This window comes from Xiphophorus couchianus, chromosome 2 (genome assembly GCF_001444195.1).
Source record: "Xiphophorus couchianus chromosome 2, X_couchianus-1.0, whole genome shotgun sequence".
Lineage (NCBI taxonomy): Eukaryota > Metazoa > Chordata > Actinopteri > Cyprinodontiformes > Poeciliidae > Xiphophorus > Xiphophorus couchianus.
Genome location: NC_040229.1, coordinates 9727460 through 9752193, shown reverse-complemented (window position 1 = coordinate 9752193; position 24734 = coordinate 9727460). Strand labels below are relative to the sequence as shown.

At 35.4% G+C, this 24734-nt stretch overlaps 1 protein-coding gene across 3 annotated transcripts; it reads right to left on the bottom strand.

The window, feature by feature from the left end:
* Nucleotides 1-370: 370 nt before the first annotated feature.
* On the bottom strand, nt 371-22776 carry LOC114159779 (1-phosphatidylinositol 4,5-bisphosphate phosphodiesterase zeta-1-like). Of its 3 annotated transcripts, none has more exons than XM_028041933.1 (12): nt 22622-22776; nt 20481-20676; nt 18627-18828; nt 15051-15195; nt 14141-14293; nt 11787-11984; nt 11031-11241; nt 9708-9824; nt 6717-6889; nt 4278-4404; nt 1122-1271; nt 371-924 (listed from the first exon to the last, which is right to left on the bottom strand). In XM_028041933.1, exons 2-12 carry the CDS (start codon nt 20671-20673, stop codon nt 845-847), a joined length of 1749 nt encoding a protein of 582 aa, XP_027897734.1. In that variant the 5' UTR covers nt 20674-20676; nt 22622-22776; the 3' UTR covers nt 371-844. The 3 variants fall into 3 exon arrangements, with proteins under 3 accessions (XP_027897734.1, XP_027897743.1, XP_027897752.1); XM_028041942.1 differs by having other exon boundaries at nt 11031-11190; XM_028041951.1 differs by having other exon boundaries at nt 11031-11187.
* Nucleotides 22777-24734: the final 1958 nt, after the last annotated feature.

Below are 24734 nucleotides of genomic sequence, written 5' to 3'. Positions count from 1 at the left end.
TCTTTTGTGGGCTCTAGTGTACCTTATATGTTAGTAGGCTGACAGGAAACGGGGGAAGACATGCGGCAAATGTCGTCAGGTCCTGGAGTTGAACCCGCGACAGCTGCGTCGAGCACTCAAGGCCTCCAAATACGGGTCGCGCTAACCACTACGCCACCAAGGCACGCCCGATAAGCCTTTTTTTTAATCTAAATGGCAAACAACTTGTGCCCATTGGTTGTCATGGAGATTTGATGAAGCTTTCATCCAGCCTAATTGCTAAAGGAAATGTCCCTCTTGTCATATATTATTTAAGCCCCAATAAGGAAGTTTCTTGAAACTGTGAATCACTTAAAAGTATAAAAATGTGAAACTGATTATGCCGGGGACAATAATTATGCCAACGGTGATTTTGTTAAAAGCAATAATTTCTTAACATGGGATTTTTTTCCCTCTGTAGTGAAAAGACTCAAATTAAAGTTAGAATTGTTTTAATGAATTCAATGTGAGATTAGGCTATTACAAGAAAACATGAAGCTTAAGTTTGTTGTGTTTGTAGTCCATGTTTATATCTTCAAGGTGATTATTGGACAAAAATTTGTGATTTAATGTATGGATTAATATTAATTACCAAAGAAATTCAAGCAGTACACAATCAGTTTCTTTTCTCTTTTCTGTAACTCTGTTAGCCAACAGTAAAAATAGACATTTACATATTTTGACAATAAAATGGATATTTTATATCTCAGAAAATCATGCATTGTGTAACTTAATTATTGATATTTTGTTGTTCTTATTGGGTGCTAGATAATCCATCTATCTTTGTATCTAAACTGTGTGAGAGAGAGTCCATCTTGGATTGATACTAATACAAAACCAACACGAAGAGGGAAGCCGGATCCAGACTGCATCCTTGTCGGGACAGGAGAGGCACCCAGCGGTAGCCTGGAGGAGGTTAGGGCCAAATGAAATTACATCAAACAGACAGAAAATATCGTTTCCATGTTTTTAAAAATCTATTCCACAGAGCAGAGCCGTTAGCTGTGCTGACACTGCAAATGTCAGGCAATGATGGACAAACAGTTATCTGATATACTCTCCCCACAGCCACTTAAAGTCACCCTTTCTACCCTGTGGCTCACCTTTCTTCAAACTGGTGAAGGGCAACGTGTACTGGCCCACAAACTCGCTCTTGAAGAGGGTCATCTGGTCACGCACGCAGAAGCGGACGAGGCAGAGCTCAGGGACAGTGATGCTAAAGTTCATGTCGGTGTCCCAGTGAGGAGTCAGAGCTGGAGCAGTAAAAATCATTGTTATTAGTTACACAAAGGGTTCACTGACTCATTTTTAGAGCCAGAAACAAGATAGGCAATCAATCAAGTTTATGTGTAGCAACAGGGCAGCTCAAAGTATTTTATGTCATAAAACACAAAAATAAACACACCATATAGTCAACACTGAAAAAACAGAAAATCTTACTAAGTAATTTGGTCTAGTTTCTAATGTGAAATTTTAGTATACTTTAAATAAGACAGAACTAAATTAAAAGTAACTTTTCAGCAAGATATAGAAGCTTGTTATAGGTCAACAATTCATTTATATCGATGAAAAAATACTAGTTCCATTGGCAGATTATTTCACTTGTAACTTGGGAAAATGTCTTGTTCTAAGTTAAATTGTCTACCAATGGAGCAAGTATTTTTCATCAATGCTAAAGAATTATATCTTCCTAAAACAGTTTCTGGTAAGTTAGCTTTGTCTTATTTCATGTGTACTAACATATTTGCACTAGAAACTAGACCAAAATTACTTGGTAAGATTTGTGTTTTTGCAGTGTAATTGTGAAAACCAGTAATACTGTAGCCACTGCATTTTGTCAAGTCCCATCGTTAAAATACACATTACATATTTTGGTCAATGTTCCATTTATTATGTTTGAATATCAACTAAACAGGTGAGTTTTTAGTTTTGATTCAAAGAAAGTTTCAGCTGTTTTGGAGTTTTCTGGAAGTTTGTCCCAGATTTGTGATGCTGCTTCTCTGTGTTTGCTTCTGGTTCTGATTCTGGGGATGCAGAGCAGACAGGAACTACAAGACCTCAGTGGTCTGGAAGTTTGATACAACATCAGAACTTTCATGTATCGAAATCTGTAATGTCTTAAATTCATTAAGCAAAAATAAAAGTTGGCTTTAAAGCTGGGGTATGTAACTTTTACTTAAAAATGTTTTGTCTATGTTTTGTTAACATACAGATAATAAATAAATAAAAAAATCGAGCTTGTCTGTCTTTTTCCAATGCTAACTAAATACACAGATGGAGCACAATGGAGCCATGACTGCTAAAGCAAATTAGCATGGCCACCGATGACGGTGGATAAATGGTTTTCCGGTCATGGTAAGTTGTTTCTCGGCTTTTAGCACATTAAGTCGTGTGTACCTGAAGATGATTGACATAAGAACCTCCCCCTGGCTTTGATTGGTTACTTTTGAACCGGAACCGGTGCATTTCTTCAAACGTCAATAATAGCACTGGGCGGAGGTGGAGAAGCTTTTTCACAGATTATCTGTCTCATTTTATACTGTCGTGACAGTTTTAACAAATATGTAAAAATAAATAAATAAAAAGTAAAAGTTACAGGACTTAAATTTTGTCAGGCAAAAGTTTAGACAATTTCATTGCGTCCTGTGACTCGAGGCAGTTGAGGCTACCGCTAATTAGCTGCTAATATATGCTATGGAGCTAACTATGCTTTTGCCTCTGTTATGGGGATGAACTCGACAGATGGGGAACGATGAAGGACAGCGATAACCGAAAGTCATCGCAACTCGGAGTGAAGCTGAACACAAGAAGACAATAAAACAGGTAGGTGATGAAGTATTAAGAACCATAGGATTTCACACAATACCAAGTTTTTGGCTACTAAAATTTTCTAGTAAAAACCCAGAAATTTTGAAATGAAGCTAAGAAATTTTCTAGAAAAAAATAGGAAAATTTTGAGTTTGTTTTGAAACTCAAAAACTATACATAAGTTGACAATTGTTGACTTTTCAGACTAAGAAGTGTCCTTGCTTTTTTCTAGAACATTTCTGTGATTAATTTAAAAATTTCGGAGTTTTTTCTAGCAAAATTTGAACATTTTTCTAGCAAAAAAGTTTTCTAGAAAACAAATTTCCTTTTTTTTCTAGAAAATTCCTGAGATTAGTCTAAAAATTTCTGAGTTTTTTTTGTTGAAATGTACAACTCCTTTCTTTTATTTCCTACCACTAGAATGGTCCTAATGCGCCATCAGTCCAACTTTTACATGCGGACTGTTTTTGTGAGAATCTAATAGTGACAGTTCCTCACTTTGAACACCACTATACTAATGTTGGCTTTGCTTCACATGGAAGAATATTAACTAAAAACTCATAAATGTTAAAATTACCAGATTAAACAGAGGTTTTGAAAGGATACACTAAAGATAAGTCGGAAAACTTACACTTTTCACTCAAAGCATCCTGCAATTAAGTTGTAAAAGTAGATCTCGTCTTTAATTGACATTCCTGAAGACGTGGTCAACCGATGTTCATAAACAGAATTAAGATTTTATTATAAGGGAAGGTGGTATTTTAACCTCTGTAGAATGAAATTATACATAATTCATCAGAATTGTTTTCTGTTTTTATGGCCCAACTGATTAAAGCAAAATGCATAAAAAAGCCCACTATAGAACAAACGGGGACAAAATGTAATAGCAAAGTTCATTAGGCAAGCTAATGAATCAGTCATTTGAAACTAGTTCACCCTTGACAAAAAGTGGTTCTGCATTAGCCAGAGTAAAATTAATTCTTGTTTATTATTCACAGATCCAGTATGAACTAATTGTCATTTATCAGTGCACATTTTTAAAGTAGTTCATCAGTCTGTCTCTCTTGGATACGGTTAAAATGTTTTGCTGCAGCCAAAAACCTTTAAAGAAGTAGTGGAAATAAAGTGGAAAAAAAGAAGGAGGAATAATCATAATAATCATAATAATCTGCCTTACGTGGTGTCATCATAAGTAAGAAGCTTGTTTGCATAGACTGTTGATTTTTATTTTTTACATGTATCTAAATTCAGTTTAATGGCTGCTTTCACAAGAAAGTCTGGCTGGTATTTTTAGCTTGACCAAACGCTTTGACCAACCACTTTGCAGTAATATCAATTCTCAGTGTATTTTAATGATTCTTTTTTTTCCGCTCAGAAGACAAACGTTGGGACAAATCAGGCTAAATAGGGAAGAGCCAGTCCTTAAAAGGAGTTTGCTTTGTGGTACTCACAATTGTTTTTGACAGTGTGAGTGCTTTTACTGCGGGAGTCGATTGCAATCCCATGAATCTCCACTCGTACAAATGGGTCCAGAGTGTTTCGAGACTTGATGATCGGAAGGTTGGACCCACTTATCACCTGTGAACAGAGAGAGGTGAAAGTCAACTCAGTTTAGATGATGCTATAACAGAAAATCATTAAACGTAGACCGTATCAACAAAACAACAGAAGAAAGAAATTATGTAATGTCTTTTTTTTCTGTCAGACTGCAATTACTACAGTCTGGCAGAAAAAACAAACTTATCTGCAGTCCTGTCACACTGCGCCTTCCCTTTCACTGGCTCTGATCAAAGACAAACCTGCAAGCACTTATCACGACATGCATCACTTGGTCGTGATGGAGCCTTACAGTGTCCAGCCTCAAATTAAAGTCCCTTCTTTATCACCCAAAGTCACGCTATATAAATAAAACACCCTACATTTTACCAGCAACAATACCTTCATGTTAGTGTTTAAATCTCAGAATTGACTCAAAGCTTTGTCGTAAAGATAAAAGGTCCTCACATATTAGAGGCTAACCCTTAATGGAGTAATTAAACTCACATTCTGTTAAAGGTGACCTGCTATGCTAGCTTGAACAGGTTAGAATAATTCTGTGGGCTTCACAAAACATGTTCATTACATTTTCTGCACAAAATTATTCTTGGATAATCAGATTCTGCTCAGTTCTGCTTATTTTGAGATCCTTTCAGAATGAGTTGTTTTAGGGCCTCTTGTCACTTTACATCCAAATAATCTGCTGCTGGCCACACCCCCCAACTCAACTTTTGAAAATGACTGCACTCATTTTCAAAAATGAAAATGTTTGAAATTTGTTCAATTATACAAATGTACATCTTTGAGAAGCATTAGTAGAGCCTCCTGCACAACTAACAAGAATGCAGCAAGTGGTTTGTGAATATTAAGTCAACAACAAAACACTTGTCTTTTCCAGCAGCCATTGTACAGCACATACAGCAGTAAATCCAGCTGACCAAACGTTCTGATGGGTGGAGCTTCACCTGGGTTGCTAGGTAACTTGCTGGACTTCTCATTCGGAAGAGTTTTGAAACGTCTCATTTTCCAAACACCAAAAAAACCTCTTGCCAAAAATTGACTGTAGTTTTTTTATAGGCACTTGTTTTCTAGATATTAGGTTAATTTATCTTTTCAAATACTTTCAGATTTGTTTTATAATATCATTTTTGTATGAAAATAAAAAAAATCTATCCTGTATTTACCCAAGTAATCTTTTATATGAACCTTTTCATGATCTAAAACCTTTAAATGTGACATAAAAAAATAAAACTGAAGAGAAAAAGAGAGGAAGAGGAAAAACCTTTTCTCAGCACTGTAAGTGCCAGTATGTTGAACTTATTATTTTTCTTCAGGATGTTTTATGATGCAATCACAGGAAACGGCACGAAGTACAAAGTTGTCACTGTGAAGCAAAGGCTTAAAAGGAATTTGACCAATATCTGGTGATGTTAGCTGCTTGAGTTTAAGTTAATCTAAAGCTTGAAGTTCATTTAAAGCCTCTTCACTGCAAAAGCATAAAATAAGTAAGTAATTAATTTGGGCTAGTTTCTGGTGAAAGTATCTTAGTACACTTGAAATAAGATATAGCTAAATTACAAGTTACTTTTCAGGGAAATGGATTAGGTTGTTTTAAGCAAATAGTTCTTTTAAAATTAATGAAAAAGTGCTAGTTCCACGGGCTATTTCACTCTTAAGGGAAAAATGTCTTATGAGTGAAATAATCTACCAGTGGAAATGGTACTTTTTCATTAATAATAAGGAATTATTTTCTTAAAACAATCTCTTCTAACTTGCTGAAAAGTTACTTGCAAGTTAGCTTTGTCTTATTTCAAGTGTACTAAGAAATCTGCTAAATTCTTGGTAAGATGTTGTATTTTTGTAGTGTGTGTGATATTTCCGCTAATATGTTGAACTATTTTTACTTAAGACTCTACAAAGGATAATTTAATGAAACACCACCAGGCAAAATCTGAAAAATTCAGATCATACCACTTCTCGGTCTTTGCTACGAGGCTTCCTTGAAGATCCTAGCACCGCTCGCTAAGACACTTAGAATAATGGGATACAATGATTTATTAATTGGACTGTCAGCCTAATTGCATTAGATTTCCTGTGTTTCCCTTTTCCCTTAAGTTTCTAAAGGGAGATAATCTCATTAAACAGACATGCTCAGGACGTTTTACATCATTGTTACTTCACAGCATCCAGCAGGGGACGATTTCTCTGGAAGCAAAGAGTGAAATAAGGTCTGCTATTAAAAAAAACAACCCTAGATTGTGAGGTACAGACAGTGGTGTAAAACTGTATCTCAATCCATAATCCATAATCCACCGTGGGGGGATTATGGAGCATTCATTGCTCCATATCTGTACCTTGAGCACCAGCTGTATGGGTTTCAGGTAGCGACAGCTGATGCTGGGATCAAAGCTCCTCTCACTGGACATCAGCACCGCTGGCTTCAGGACGTACCCGCAGCCGCCGTTGTCTTGGAAACGGCCATTGTTGAGGTCCATGGACAGGCCTGGAGACTGGAAATTCAGAGCCACTGCAAAACACAGTGGGATAGTCTGAGAACAATGAGAGTCAGGAGCCTCACAGCAACAGTGAGAGCAGACGCTGCGTGTGCACAAAGCTTGTTGGGGAGGGAAGGAGGCCGGCGTCTGAGGATCTCTGCAAGTTTCTGAAGCTCGATTTCACCGCACTGAGAGTTAAATTATGGAACAACTTCAAATGTTTCTGCAGCAAAGGTCAGAGACGTCAGAGACGGCGAGTGTCTGGAGAGGTTTCTGTTGTCCAAATCTTTAACCATATCCACTGCATATACCAGTGGTGTCCAAAGTGCGGCTCGGGGGCCATACACGGCCCTCTGAAAGCATTTTGGGTGGCCCAAAGGGAGCCAATCTGGCTTGCGAACATAGGTGGTTGATGCAAATGGGACACTTTTTTAACAGAAAAAAAAAATAGATCCCCATTTATCAATAAGGTGTTTTTTGCATTCATCTTAATTTTAGATTTAATTATAACCTTTTTCCCAAAAGCAAATCTTACTTTTCCTATTTCCTATTTTAAGAAAACAATCAACCCCAAAAATGTAGAAATTGTCTTCTTTAAGTTTTGTATCTACAATGATTTTGTGTTTTCTACAAAAATCTGACCTTTTTTTTTTCATTTTAATGAACAAAAAAAGCATATGGCATGAAGCTCTGAAATTTTGTGTATTATTGAGCAGCTAAAATAAAAAGGAACCAAGAGTTTGTTTTAAAAATAAATTTAACGCATTTAACACAAGACATTTTCAATGTCTAAAATAAACAAAATTTAAACTTTAAATAAAATGAATTATGAAGTCTTGTCAAAATTGTCCTTAAAAAAGGGCTAGCTGGAACCAAAACACTTCAGTCGTCCAGTTTTTGGTGGGAAGAGAGAGAAAAGAGAAAAACAATTAATCATGCACATAGAAATTATTGAGCTTCAAATGATGCCTTACCCTAACTCTGCAGACTGCAGTGGGTTTGCAGTTATTTAGGGGCATGCCACAGTTTTATTACCATGTATTTTCTTCATTTCACTGCACAACATTCCACTACTTTGATTGGGCTTTCTGAATAAACTCAACGAATTACCCTAAAGGACAAAATTTGAGTAAATTCAAGGGGTACAAGCAGTTTTGCAAAGCACTATACCAGACTTCTGGCACAAATGAGAAAACTGCAAAATAAAAGAAGAAATATATGCATAGCTGCCAAAATGTTTGTCTGAATTAACAACTTTCTCCAGCATATGGCATGAAGCTCTGCTAATCTAACAAAGATCGATCTGTCTGAGCTGCTGCTTTGTTCATCTGTCTCAGAGCTCTGCGGCTGCTGAGCTGCCCCCATGCAAACGCGCCGTCTGCTCAGCGGGGCTCCTTTTCAAAGACGCCACCAACCTGAATGAGCAATGGAGACAGATGAGGAGGAAGTGCAACGACAGACGGAGTGACAGGAGCCTGCAAGATGCAGTGATTCAGTGAGTCAGGAAAACGCAGTGAATAGCTGCAGAATTGTACAGGTAAAGTTTAATATTTTCACTCAAAGCGTAATTTCACCGAGAGAAGTTTGTTGCTGTTGATGTCGTCAAACTTGATTCAGACCGTTGAGTATGTTAAATGAAAATGTAGGGGGCTCTGACAATGGCACACCCATTGTGCATAGGAAATAAAGAAATACATTTACACAGGAGCAAATCAATTTGGAGGAGGTGTGATAGGAGGCAGGAGAGACGTTGCTGCAGGGCCTGATGATCCCAAATGGAAAACAGATTTCTAAGCCATTCTCTTTGAAGTTTGACAACTTAACTTCTGGACGGCAACTTCTCTCCGCCTCAGCTTGTAATGAGTTGCAAAGACGATTAGGTGAATGTCGAAAGTTTTTTGATTCCTTGTGACACTGCAGATACAAGGGATCAAAAAGAGTCTTTCTGTATTCATTTTATTTAACATTTTGACAATGACATTTGTGTCTGTACTTGGGATGACATTGCTTAATTAGTTACAGTTGATAAACTAATAATATCTGCTCAGACCTTCTTTTAGCATTTTAGTTCGGCCGCCATCCAGTAAAGGGGGCCGCTGGCCATCCTTAAACAGAGCCAGTTGATACAGAAACAAAGATGGCGGTGGGATACCAGAACGGGAAGGAGAAATGTTCTGGTGTGGGATGCACAATGCATTTATGCAGTTCTGTTTTGAAATATTAATTCTCGTCAAGCTACAAAAGAGGATTAGAGACACCGAAAAACTAAAAATAAATGCTGACTTTAATCTCAGACTCCTGTCAGACTGTCAGAATTGATTTTAATCAGAATTTTGACCTTTTTTCGCAGATAAAAAAAAAATCTCCGAATTCTGAACTTCTTTTAATTATAATTTTGACCTTTTTTCTTGATCAAAATTCAGATACATCTCACAATTCTGAACTTTTTCTCAAAATTCTGAGTTTGAACTCAAAATTATGACTTTATACTCAGAAGATTAAAGACAGATGAATTTTTTAGTGGCCCTAATCCTCTTACATAACAAGCTTCTTAAGTTTCTCAAGGTTTTTATTTTTCAAAGCCAAAATATAATGACAAATGTAGCCCTTTATAAGATGGAAACAGTCGACCTTCTTCGTGCAAGAGAGAACAAAGTTTTTAAAGAAAATGGACTCATCTAAATTAATTGTTAGTTGATTAATAAGATCAGTCAACTTTAGACTAACTTATTAATAGCATTAGATAATACTCCACACTCATTTAAATATGTAAATATCAGCGTTTCCAAAATAATTAATTAAATCTACGTTCCTGCTTAAAGAAATATGCCTAGAGGTTCTGCGGCTCACCGAGCTGCGCGCCGACGTTCCAGAACTCCTGCGGGTTGTAATTGGACGAGGACGTTCTCGAGCCTGCTGGATAAATTCTGCTTAGGAACCTTTGATTGTGCTTAATGAAACTGGAACCTGAAAGAGAGGATGCAGAAGCCAGTCAGGGGGAAATGTTAAACATACAGCACAGAGTGCCACTTCCTTGTGATGTTCCACACTGTCACACTGGATGCCATCATGCGGTAATGGGGTTCATCTGGAAGGACATGGTCAATTTTTGACGAGTTTCGAATACATTTTTCAGTTTGGTATGAGACGGATCTAATTCCTGCTCCTGGGCTGCAAATAATCTGCTGCTTCAACATGCAGTTCTGTGGAAAAGGTTTAAATAACTCTTCATTAACATTTTGCTTCCATGGAGCCAGACAGTCCTGTAATCTCATTACTTGGTCTTGATGTATAGATTCCTTCGGTTTTCTGAAGATCTCTAAAAGTTTGTATTTGGACATTTGGTTCTGTTTTATTAATTTTCTGTCCGGAAAAGAGGAAAGTGGACAACTGGATTTCAAAAGAAGGTTGGTTCACATGAACAATAATTTCACATATAAACTTTTAACACCCCTGAGATTTAGAAAGAAGGTGTTTATGAGGTAAACATTTCCTTCGTATTCTTCAGAATTATTTATAGCTCTAATCAAGACCACAACTAACAGCATAAAAGAAAGCCTGGATGTTTGATAACAAACAGTAGAAATGTGGGATGATGGAAGATAATTCACATTGATTTTCAGATAGAAGTTTGCAATCCCAAAACTTTGTGATTTTCAGATACAAAATCCCAAAGTTCTTGGATGGATAAATGAATGAATGGATGGGTGGATGGATGACAGTAGAATGAATGGACGGATGGATGGACGGATGGATGGATGGATGGATGAATAATGGGTGAATACAGGATGGATGGATGATGGATGGATGCATGAAAGACAGATGAATAGATGGACAAACGAATGGATGCAGGACAGATGGGTAAATAGACAAACAGATGGAAGGATGAATGGGCGAATGGATGAATGGATAGACAGAGGAATGGATGGATGATGGATGGATATCCAGGCCTTGAAGACACTTAAATCAAATTCCATGTTTTTCCAGATTGCAGTGACCCAAGACTTTTGCACAGCTCTTCTTTGATTTTCACAGAATCAAACCTCCATTAATGTCTGTCCCTAAAGTTCAGGATGTTTCTCATCCTAACACTCATACTGGAATCCTCCCCATGACCTCATCAATCCTCCCCATGACCTCATCATGACATCATCAGCGAGTCTCTCTGTGTACCTGAGGCCTTGAGGAGCTTGCGCGCCTTCTTTTCTGCCATGGATGTGTTCTCATAGCAGTTCTGATTGTCCCTGGAGTGGCTGAAGCTGATGAACTTCACAGACCGCGTGTAAATCACCAGGTCCGATAAATCCTGGTGAAGGGTCACCTTCACCTTCTTCTGGTCAGTGCCGTTAAGTGAGACAAGGTTAAACTTCACAGAGTAGCCATACTGAGAAAATAAAATTCCAAGAATAATGATGTTGCAGAAATAAAGTCAAAATGATATGAAAATACTCATAAAAGTACAAGAAAAAAACTGTACGAGATAAACATCCGTGTTACAAGAATAGGGTCATGAGGATAAAGTTGTAGGAGAATAAAGTGAAAATAATACGAGAATTGTATTATGAGATAAAACTTGTACAAGGAAAAATTGTATTACAAGAAGTCATATCACAAGAAAAAAGTTTAATTAATATAAGAGTCAAAATAGTACAAGAATAAAGTCGTACAAGAATATAGTTGTACGAGAATAAAGTCATAACATTATGAGAATAAAGTTTAAATAATACCAGAAAAAGAAATACTACCAGATTATGGTCGTAATATTATGACTTTATCCTCATGTTATTTCGACTGTATTCTCATACATTATTCTCGTAATTTTATTTTCTAAATCTTCTCAGCGTGACCCTAATACTCTGTCTTATTACACAAACATGCCACTTACTAGAATCTGTTTTAAACTGACTGAAAAAACAAACCCTAACTTACTTTCTTCTTTGAACTCATTTTTCTTGGAGACCAGAACTTTGTTTTGGATTGAATGCTGTCATCATCATCATCATCATCATCCTCCTCATCCTCATCATCAGCATCCTCACCCTCATCTGCACTCTCCTCTGTCTTGTCCTCTCTCCTAATCTGTGACTTTAGCTTTTTGTTCTTGATCAGGATCTTATACATCAAGTCCTAACAGTCCCACACAAACACCACGAACTCAGTCATAAAATTATGCACATAACCCTTAATATAGTATATCATTAATTCTTCTCTTTTAAAACTATCACATACTTGCATAAGTGCAACAGCCAAGCACCATTTTTGCATAAATCTCTACAGCAGAGATCGTTTCAGGTCATATTCGCATTACTGCACACAGTTTGGGGTTAAAAAGGCAGAGAAACCATTTAATCACACACCAATACATCTGCTATTTACTCTATTTGTGCTTTAAATCTTCATCTTTTTCTGCCACAAACTGTAACATAAAAGATTTTTGGGGAGAAAATATGACGCATATTGACAGATTTACCTATGCAAGCAATGCTAGGGTCTATAAACTCTACAAATTACTTCCCTTGTTTAACATTATATCTTCAGTTAAGCATTATTCTCAAAGCAAAGTTAAAACATATTTGAAAAACAAACTTTAGTGTTTCTGGAACATGCAGTGGAAAACTAAATAAGGGCCCCTCTTTTTATTACTAACAATATTTCCAAAAAAATGTACAAGAATTGGGATTCTGACGAGACAAAGAGAAAATAAAACCTTACATCTGTAAGTCCCTCCTCAAACCCAACAAAGAATATCAAAACAAATAAACTGTCCCAGAATTTATTGCGATAAGCAATATTGTTGTTTTGACACCATTTTCTAGCTGATAAACATTTAATACTAAAACTGGAAAACATTTTAAATATCCAAAATAAATAAACAAAACAACAAACAAACACAAAATCGTCCTTCAAAAAGGGACCATTTTGGACCAATTCTCCAGACTGTCATCCAGTTTTGAGAAGGAGAAAGAGACGAAAGCTAGAAAAATTATCAATCATGCAAACGGAAATAACTAAGCTTGTTTTAATTTATCCTGAGATTAATTGATTGACAAACTTGTGCAGCAGATCTTTAAAAATCTGCAAAAAACATGGATAAACCCTGCATGGTCCAAGGACACAATCAGCTGTTGAAGTCATGCGCAGGTTTTAGGTAAAACACTGTTACCAACTTAGCGACTTTACAGACTCCGAATTTAGAAACTTTTTTAAATGCCTAGAACAACTTTTTTCTCAAACAAGCGACTGGCCATTTTTTTGTTGTCGTCATTGGATACTTTTATGGCAACAAGTGAAACCAAGTTTCATAACCAATAGGAAAATTTGACTGCAGTTGCCACAGTTCAACCAAAAGAGGGCAGCACAAAATTGGTTTTAGACAAATTACGCAGCATTAACAAATGTACAACAAATGTGCTGCTTTGCAGCAGATGTTGGTGCAGGACTCGTTTCTCTGTGTAGAAACATTAACTCCAGCTTGAGCAAACTTCGTCACATGGTCCGTTGCTTTATTCATTTCAAAAACAGAGAATGTTTTCATCTCCGAGACAAAGAACCCAATGGCCAAATGAACAATCTCTAATTCTGCAAATTTTTTCCGTCCATGATATCAGCTAAAAATTCCCATAAGCGGTCATCCTGCCATCAAGCTCACGTAGGCTACATTCACACTACAGGCTGAAGTGACCCAAATCCAATTATTTTTTATATTTTCTCTGCGTGGTCGTTCACACTCCTAAATATATGCGACTTGTATGTGATCTCCAGTGTGAACTGCAAACGACCTGAAAGTGTCCCGCATGCGCAGTAGAGGGCGCAATGACGTCACACAGAGAGCGCGCTCAGCGTTTTGCCAACCACCATAAAAAAGACGAAGAGGTGCTCAGTGTTTGCGGTAAACATGGATGCTAACATTGGAGCATATCTTAGGATATTAAAGTTGTTATCCAACTGAAGCCAGCACATTAAGAACTTAATCCTCATTATAATTCACATTGGTTGTTGTTTTTCTTCTTGCTTGCTCATATCAGGACGTAGAATATTGAGTTTGTCGAGTATCGATGACGTTCAGGTTAGATGAAAAGATCAGGTCACATTTGAAAAGATCAGATACGTATCTTATATCCAAGCGGCCTGGGCATTAAAAACAATCTGATGTGTGTTGTTCAGACTGTCATGAAAAGGTCACATAGAGGTGGCATTAAGGCAAGAAAGCGGAATTGGGTCACTGCAAGCTGCAGTGTGAACGTAGCCTTACATTCTTCAACACATCCACTGTTATGTCTTACATTTGGGCTTGGGAGGTCTCCGGTGGTCGGGTGATCTAAAGGACTCTTCAGCAGCTTGTCCCCCAGGATGGAAGTCAGGTACTTGGCCATGACTTGCTGCTGCTCCTCGCAGCAGTGGTTTTCCAGAGACAGAATCACCGGGTAGGCGGAGACCTGTCAGGACGTAAATAAAACCTAATTTAACATATCATATCATGGAAGAGTTTTAAAAAACCTAACACCTGAAATCAGAAAGTGTGCAGTCACAGTGTTCAATGCAAAAACACAAAATATTATCAAGTATTTTTGGTCTAGTTTCTGGTGCAAATATCTTAGTAAACTTGAAATAAGACAAAACTAACTTGCAAGTAACTTTTCAGCACAATATAGGACCTTGTTTTAAGTAAATTATTTCTTAATATTGATTAATAAGTTCTAGTTTAACATATATAATTATTATACACAACATGGGAAATTTATTTATTGTTTGACTGGCAGAATATTTATCATAGGAAGTACTTTTTCATCAATATTAAGGAATCGGATCATTCTGGTCCGAGAATAAACTCGGACCAGAATAGTATTATAATAATCATATTACCACTTTATTCTTGTATGACTTTATTCTCAAAATCTGACTTTATTCTGTTATTATTATTAGTCACGTGTTATTTAAACTTTTCTTGTAATATTATTACTTTCTTACTCGTAAATTTATTTATAATTTTTTATTAGTATGGCTTTAGTAGTCCATTGCAAGTTGATACTTGCACTAGAAACTATACCAAACCTACTTGGTAAGATTTTGTTTTTGCAGGTTGCTAACTGGATCAATAGCATCTCAGTAGAGATTCTTTGTGCTTATAAAAGTATGAGACAGAAGCTGATTCTTGGTGCTGCATGAATGTGAGTGAAAAGCTGGAGCTGTTACCTCGAAGGCGTGTTGTTCCACAGTTCTGATGACATCCTTGAATAAAATCTTGGTGGTGAGGGTGTAGCCGTGGTAAACTACAGGCTCCGTGTCTGGACCATCCCAGCAGTCGATCTCTAGACAGCGGCAGCCTTTCCTCAGCGCGCTGCGCCACACACGCACACACACGCACACACACGCACACACACGCACACACACACACACACACACACACAGTGAGCTCAGGCAGGGTTATCATAATCACAAACTTCACTACTTCCTTCCCATGCATACATTCTCACTCATCTATTTCTGTTTTTAATGATACCACAGATGTGTATTCCTTCTGCTGAAAATTTAAATATCATGGAAAGCAGCATTCTGCTGATAATGATGTCACTTTAAATTGTTATGGATTTGATGTATTTTCTGGCAGCGTAGTGAAGAGTTATCTCAGTTTCTGCAGACGCTCTCCAGAGGGACTGCTTTTGGTTTTGTGCCAGTTTATTGCCTTCACTTATATCACTAACGAAGTGACGTTCCACTGCTCATAGAAAAGCTGCAGCAAGTCAGTATGTTGTTTTTTAAATCATGGTGTCCAGTTAATGCAAATATTGTAAGGGGAAAAACAAGATAGTCCAAGTTAGGAGTACACCGATTGCAATACTAACTTTTTTTTCCTTTTTGTCTGAAATGTAATTAAATATAGCAAGAAAGTCACTGAGTTGGCAACAGGTGGATGATTATTGGGGTTTTTTTTCATTTAACCATTTATATGCATTTTCCACATTTATTTACATATAAAACATACATGAAAAATTCACATTCAACATTATATAACATAAAACTTTTGATTGGGAGCTATTCTTCTAGTTTGTCCAGTTCTTTCTCTTTTTTCATTGCTGTCTTTTGTCTTGAATAGTGTCAATTTTGTCCACTTTTCTTCCATTTGTGTTTGCTGTAGTTTCAGATGACATGTCAATTTTTCCATGATGTAGATTTCTTCTATTATTCCAATCCTTTGTTTGTGGCAGAGGGTTCACCTTTACCCATTTTCTTACTAGCTATTAAGATTATCTTACTCAGATAGCTAAGGTAGGGTGACTCGTTAACTGCAAACATGCAGACGTGACCTGGTGAGCCGGTCTGTCAGTCAAACCTCTCACAGCAGAGCAGAAGAGGACAAAGGCTAATTTTTAGATCTATGTTGAGGTAGATGAGATCAGGGCAGAAGATCAGCTGATCACCCGTCTTGTAAAATGAACACAATTGGCGCCAATGAATCGATGCAACCCTTGTACAAGTTAAAGATTCACTCTAATCAGTGCAACCCTAAGAATGCAATGCAATAAGTAATAAGTAGGGATACACGATTTCCTTAATTTTGGGAGATCGGTGATCAGCCGATACTTACATGTGAAGCCGATTTCATCTACATCAACAAAGGTCTAAAAGTCAACCACTTCCTCTTCTGCTCTCCCATGTGAGAGGTTTGACTGACGGACCGGTCCACCAGGTAATTTCTGCAAGTTTTCAGTTAACAATAGTCCCTCTACTGTTACCAACTCAGTGACTTTCTTGCTATATTTAGCAACTTCTATACCAAAAACAATCGGTATCGGCCAAATTGGAATCAGCAGGTCAGGCTTCAGCCAGCAAAGTGCAATCGCCGCACTCTTTAGGAGTAATGTAACAAAATCAGACTTTAAAATGTACATAAAACCGCATTATGTAATAATAAGTGCAAAATAAAATAAAATTCTTGAATCCATTTTGGACCATTTTGTCTTGAACGACTTGCAGGTTAAAGATTCAGTTGAAGACATTTTCCTTGATAATTGCAGTTATGAACTGAAAATATGAAGAAAATTGGAAAACAGTGTTTTAGATTCATTTCACTTCACTGATCTATTACATAAAACTCATAGAAAGTCTAATGTTGTAATAGTTTTCAATGTAGTTTCAACTTAGTGCCTCAGTTCAGTTGCATTCACTCTCCAAAGAGTGAATCTAAGCTTTTTTTTTATTTCCTAGCTGAGTCTCTAATCAGCAGCCTTCTGCAGCTGTATTCCTGTTTTTCTCGCAGATAAACATTTAGTTATCAGGCCAGAGCAGAGCTTGAAGGCTGCTGGGGCTGAATGGTTAGTTTCTACCAGCTGGCCGGGGCATTCAGCCGTTCGCCGGATCCATAAATACTGAACTCTTGCTGCTGTCAGCTGCTTTGTAATCGCTCTCATTGTGCCACAGAGGTATCCACAGCAGATTTGCTGTCTGCCTCAGCACATGAGTAGGTCAGTGAAACGAGAAGGACGGTATTCAGTGTTCAGAAACCAAACGTGCAGCTCTGCAGGGACAGGATCGACTTACAAATCACAAAAACAGTAGATTTCAGCGCTGTTTATTTTTAGGCACCTTGTATTTTTAGGTTCTATATATATCGAACAAATCAATAAAATAAATTAAAAACCAGAATATATACATGCATTTAAACATATACACTAAAACAAAAATTAAGAATCAAACATTTTAGCTACTTGTTCTTGTTCAAAAAGGAGCTACAAGTTTATTTTAATTTCAACCTCTTTTTGCTATTCAATACTCCCCTTATATCAAGATACTTCTGACACTATATGTTAAATCTATATCTTACATAGAAAACATAATTTTAACCTATTTTTTATATATTACATTTATAAAAATCATAGAGAAGAGGATTAGGGTCACTGAAAAAAGAATTCTGACTTTTATTCTCAAAATTCTAACTATAATCTAAAAGAAATCTGAAATTTTTTCCCCAAAAATCTGACTTTTTTTCCGTCACAGTTCAGACTTCTTTTTTTCTCAGATTTCAGACTTTTTTTCCCTCAGAGTTCGAACTTTTTTCCTCAGAGTTCGAACTTTTTTCCCTCAGAGTTCGAACTTTCTTTTTTCTCCGTTAGAAAAACAATCAGAACTCAGAAGAAAATTCCAAATTCTGTGAAAAAAAAATGTTAAAAGAATTCAGATTTTTTCCCCTCATTATTCTGACTTTAATCTTCAGAGAAAAAAGTCAGAATTATTCTTTTTTTCAGTACTCTAATCCCATATTATCTTACTATTTATAACCTTCATCTTCCATAAAGCTATTAAGAAATATTTTTGTACCTTTTTTTAAATATACTCATCCTTACATATTGCTTCATTTCTTTATTCATGCTTTTTTAAATTCATATTTCTCCTTAAATTGCATCTTTGTAAGCAATTCTTGAATATTTTTGGATAGTAGATTATGTATTGCTCTGTACATTAAGTGTACTTTGAATTCAACCAAATCCAGAGATTTCAATGTTCATAATTATATATATTGTGGATTTGTGTATTCTTTGTATAATACTTTAATTATCCTTATTGCTTTGTTCTGATACAAAATAGTGTTTATTCTTCTGAGAATTGCAGTACATTTTGACAGCTTTGATCTTCCATAGGTTTCACCAGATTACACCAGGAAATGTTTTGTCATTCCCTCTTTTTACATAATGTCCATTCTCGTTTATACATTTTCAAATGATAGATGTTTCGTTAAAACAAAGCGAGAAGAGTCATAAAAACGCTCCCTACCTAACATACGCATCCAGGTGGCTCTTCCCGACCAGCTGATCTCCGGTCAGGTAGGTGTTGTGAGACGAGGAGATGAAATAGTTGGTGAGAGGCTGGTCCATGTCCTGGTACACTGTCTTGTGAGTCCGGTTGAACACGCAGCAGTCTTTGGACTCCATATATCTGAGGAAGCCTTCGAACGTCATGCACCTGCTTTCTACAGCTGAAAGTAGGAAACAACAGCCTGAACTCTGGGTCAGGAAATTTAATAAAACAGAGCAGCAACAGCAAACCCAAGCAGAAAAACTGCTGATCCTCTTTACATGTAAGGACAGAGCCTGCTAAGTACTTCACTAATGAGGTTTTTATTTTTTTTATTGAAAAACACTTCATTTTGTTCTAAGTGGACTATCTGAGCTGCAAAGATCCTTTTTGTCTTTTTACCAATACTGGAGCTGCATGCGTCTTAAAGTCAAAGTATTCCAGCTCTGAAATAGACATGTTGCAACCGAGCAATCTCAGATCAATTTACATATTTCCAGAGAAAAATAAACTTCCCAAAAATCATAAGAGTCGCACTACTTCAACATTTTTAAGTCTAGCAAAAGTCAAAAGTAGCTGTCCAAAGAATGACTCAAGTTAAAAAGCAAGACTATAGAGTAACTGATCAAAACATCAATCATTTAATATTTAATTTTTGGTATTTAAATATTTTTAAAGGTCAAAATTAAAATAATTCATATTCATAAAATAACTGCAAAGTAACTAAATTAGGTAAAGCAAACATTTTTTCAAATCAGTTTCTTTCAATATAAAACTTAAGAAACTAACAGAAATTGCAGATTTGTGTCTGAGTCCTGTGAATTTTTGGCTAAAACTAATTTTCTTGTGAAGTTACTCAGTGGGTAAAATATCCAGAAATTCTACTGAAGTAATACTGTTATAAATATAGTATTTATTTATTAAATATATTATTTGTTTTAATAAGTCAGTTTATAAAAATAAACATCTCCATAAAATAAAAACTAAATAAATATTAAATTGTTTTACATTCATTTCAAGATTGCTTTTGTGTATTTTCTTATTTGTTTATATAATAATGGTGTTTTATTTTGTGACTTATTTTCAGAGATTTTTATTTTTATGTTCATATTATTAAATAACTAAATACATACACAAATAAATCCTGAAATCAATAAACTAAAACTGTGACAAAATTGCCTTTAAAAGATATATATATATTTTATTTGATTTATTGATTAACAGCATTTATTTATTCAAATTTAATGAAACACCTCCATAGTGTCCAAAAAAGAGAAACTAGCATCTATTTCATGTTAAATTTACAACCATAGAAAAAAGAAAATCAGTTATTGCTAAAGAAATGTTCCTAAAAACTTTGAATAATATAAATAAGTAAAGCATTAAAAAAATAATATAAATTCAAGGGGATTGTTGGGTTTTCCAGTAACGGCTGCATTAGGAATGTATGGGTTTCTTTCTGGAATATAAATTTTTATTCACAATTCTGTCGTTTTAAGATTAAATTGAATTATCTTCCTTGCCTGAACATTTGTTCCTGCACAGCTGCGACTCGGTGCGACTGGGAGACACGTCCTGTTACATTTCCTGCTTTTTAATGAGACATTCTGTGACTCACTCTGCAGCACATTCAGCTTTTAGCAATACCTGTTCCACTTTCCCAGTGATGAATCCTCTTTTCTCCTCATGTAGACCTGTCACTTTCAGCATTCAGGCCTTAACTTACATTCAGACTGAATCACCATCGTCGAGATTCGTCTGTTTTCCAGAATAATTTTTTTAACTTTCTTGATGCAGCGAAGAGACGAGATTCCCCCTCGTTCACTCACTCACCTGTCTCCTCAATCTCATATCTGTCGATCAGATCCTCCGCCGTGTCTTTGTTCGCTGCGAGCTCCATTTGTTCCTTACAGAGAAACGTCAGCAGAGCGCTCGCAGGTAAAGTAGAGAGGCCTTCTGCGTATCTTTGAAACAGAGACAGGATTTCTACTCTCCTGGACTGCGGCACCTTGCTTTTCTTCAGCATTACCTGCATAAAGTAAATGTTTTTAATCAATTGAAGACATAAAACAAAAAAGATAAATTCAGGTTCATTAGAGGGTTTTTCATCAAAGCTGCCTTTTTCTATTGGTCTTACTCGATATTCTCATTATCTGGTAATTTTAGGTTTTTTGATTAAGTATAATTATCAAAATTTACAGAAATCAACACTTGATATATGTCACACTTTGTGTGATGAAACTAAATACACCGCAAAAATAGACAATAAACAATGAATAAATTAATCACATGATAAATTAAAAGCAGCTAAATAATTTCAATTTGCAGGATTTATTGTTTTTCTCTTTTGTTTTTGTTTCTTACCAAAAACTAGTCTTCAGTCTGGTGCTTTGGTCTCAACTAGCCCTTTTTTAAAGGGCAACTTTGTTTACAGCAACTTCATAATTCTTTTTATTTTTTTATTTTTTATTATTATTATTTATTGTGGATATTTAAAATGTTTTCTGGTTCCAGTATTAAATGTTCATTTAGATTTTTGAGAATGTTTTCTCCTGTTTTATTGTGTCATTACCATTATGTCACTTAAAAATCGAAACAACAATATTATCGTTTATTGCGATAACTCCTGGGACAATTTATCATTGCATTTGTTATTGTGACAGGCCTATGCAAATTAGGCGAGTATTTGTATACTTGGAATAAGAGAAAATTAACTTACAAATAACTTTTCAGCAAGATATAGCAGCTTATTTTTATAATAGAGTATTAGAGAGACACTTAAATAAAATAAAATAATGAGAATAGTCATAGCATTATGAGAATAAAATCATTTTATTACGACTTTATTTCTGTACAACTTTATTCCCATAATACTATGACTCTGTTTCTGGTGATGCTATAACTTTATGTCCAAAATATTAAGTTTTTATTCTCTTCTCATATTATTTTGACTTTATTCTTGCTATATTCTAACTTTATTTTCAGTTTTATTTTTTAATATGGCCTTAATATACCATCCATAACTTTCTAAAAATACTAGTTTCACTGGCAGATTATTTCATTTATAACATGGGGAAAATGTCTTGATATAAGTAAAATAATCTGTCAGTAGAAACAGTACTTTTTTATTAATGTTAATTAATTATTGATCAACAACACGCTTTTATATCTTGCTGAAAAGATAATTGTAAGTTAGTTTTCTTATTTTAAGATAGTTGCATTAGAAACTTTACCAAAAATACTCGCTGAGATTTTGTGTTTTTGCAACGTAATCCACAAGTTTCAATTCTGGAATTAAGTAAATTAACCTTTTAATCACATTCTAATATTTTTATTTAGCTGCAGCATTTTTTAGATACTTTTTTTTGTGAGTCTCAACTTTCAGTGACAGATTACATTTTCACAAAACTTCTTCAGGAAGCCGTGAACAGAGGTGTCAGCCATGAGGTATATCTCAGTGTTTACCTGTTCGCATCTTTAGAATACTTATTTCTCAAGCTCAACATGAAAGGGAATAAAAGAGAAGTCTGGATTTTTGCCTCCGCAGATGAAATCTTGGGAGGGACAAAAACTGCTTCTCCTGTCTTTGTCATTCCTCTCAGGCAGGGGGGAAAGTCTGTGACTTCCTCTGGCTTATTTATTTATATATTTTTTATTTTTCTTTGTTATTTCCACCACTTTCCCTCCCTACCTTTCAGATCTGTAGCTTTACATGCATTCAAAGTGCCACAATGTTAGCAGCGCAAATAAGGCCTTTCATACTGGAAAGGCTTTCAATAAACTTTTAATACTGCTGGAGAAACTAAACATTCCCTTAAATTAATAACCATCCATGAACCAAACCAACCTTACAAAAAATGTAGATTAAATATGCATGATTATTAATACAGTGGCTTTGACAGTAACAAAGGCTTTCGTCAGTTAGCTTTAGCGCAGCTTGATTAATTTCCCCAAAACTTTCTGAGACAACCTACCTTGATTAAAGATGGCCGCTGAGCCTCTGCTTTGAAAATGTAACGATAGATTTATATTTAAAATTAAAAATATGTTTAAAAAGTTAAGCGATGTAACTGTTGGGTATGAAAATAATCTCTAAAGTTTTCAGCCAGTTTCTCTGTAGGTACAGAAAGTTGTTGCCATGGTGACGGAACATTCCAGTTCTAAAGGCAGGAAATGTGAAAATCACAAACGCAACAGTTTCTCTGCAGCGTTGCCTCCCTTTATGTTACCGATGAGAAGTTTTCTCTCTGTTTTAATGTTTCCTGTTTTTATAAAAACTTTCCACTTCTTAGGTTTTTTTAAAATCTTTTCTAAGGAAGAATGAGTACAACTGATTAGACGTACAGCTGCTGTTAAAGCGTATAATAAACCATCGTCGCTGAACTCTAAAATATTTTAAGTTAATGAAAAATTGATTTTTAAATGTCCAGTTTTCTGTTTTTTCTTTGAATATATTCAAATCTGAATATAAAAAAATCCCAGTTAAAAGTTAGTTGGCTTTATTTGTAAGCTCTATCAGATGATTCCTTGGCTTGTCTGCAAAAATGTAGGCAACCCTTTGAACCCTCACACTGTAAAACATTTAAATGTGATTTAACTTGAAAATGAAAGTCCACCTGCTGCCTTGTAAATGCAATTTAAGTCAACAAGAAAATTGTTTTGGTTTTAACTCAGAAATTAAAGTTCATGAAGTTGATTCAACAAGAGACAAATTGTCTAAACATTGTTTTTAACTTCATTAATCTTAATGCTGCAATTTAAACCAAATAATTATTTCACAATATGGAAGAAAAAAATAGTTAAAGAGCCACATTTTTCTATTATTTTACTCACAATGTCAAGTTAAAATAACAACTTATTTTACTTTAGAATAATTTAAATTCTTGTTTCAAACTGCAGGAACAAAATTTCTGATCTGATAATGAATTTTATTAAACATCCCAATGAATTCAGCTCAGAAACATTTAGTGTGAACAGGACATTATCCTCAAGCTTTGCTACGTGAGAATTGCATTGAAATGAACATTTGCCTTAATAAAACACAAGAGTCAGATCAATGTAACGCACTTCCATCTCAGGAGACAAAAACATGCTGCTAAGCATTCTGGGAAATAGTTCCCACTCCTGTCTTTTTCTTCTTTCAGTTTTTTAAGTGCTAACCTAAAAACTCTAGTTTATTCAACTCTTGGAGGTTTGACTAAATTAATAAAAAGTTAACTCAACTTACTGCTGTAAGTTTATCTTTCACAAACTCGCATTTAGGTTCAAAATCTAAAACTGGATAAATTTATTTGACTTAAAGAGTAGAAGACAGTAGACACAACTAAATGCAGCTCAAATGTTTTACAGTGCATGCCATTTCTTAATTAAATAGAATCATTATCAGGAGCTGAAATTTTCTCTACAATGATACTTGGATTATTTTCCTAAATGATTTTTAACCAGTTTTTTGCAGCCTCTAAAATCTTTCATTGCTTTTATCTGCATCCACTTTTCCATTGTCTTCATTTGGCTCCTTGCTGAACAAAAGTGCCACTTAAACCTTGTTTTTCCATAGAAATGATGTGGAGTTCTGCAATAGTAATTACATTTTCAAAAGTTGAGACAAATAATTAAACTTTTCAAATTTTTTATTTTTCTTTAACTTTTTATTTGTTTTTATTCACCAATTAGTGTATATAGAGCAAACTTTACAGACTAACAAAAAGAGGTATTGATCTAAATAAATTAAAAACAAAAACAAGGAAATGTACATTAAAATGGCTACATTCAGGACTAAACACAGGTGTCACAACAAAAACAATGAAATTGTTTAACACACATGGGTTAGGATTTACTTTTTTCCCTTTTAATTTTGGCAGCTATTTCCTGATTTTATTTTTCAACTTTCAATCTTGCAAACATCACCATTCATGATGAATGGTGATGCTAACCTAGTCAGATTTTGTGCATATTGCTGCTTACTTCTTGCTATAAGAACAATTCACATCTGCGCTGCTGAGGTTAAAATGATTATTTTTTCAGTGGAAAATGCAGCTGAAAAACAATAATTCAGTTTCCCAGTGTGTCCTCTGCTTCAGCACGTGT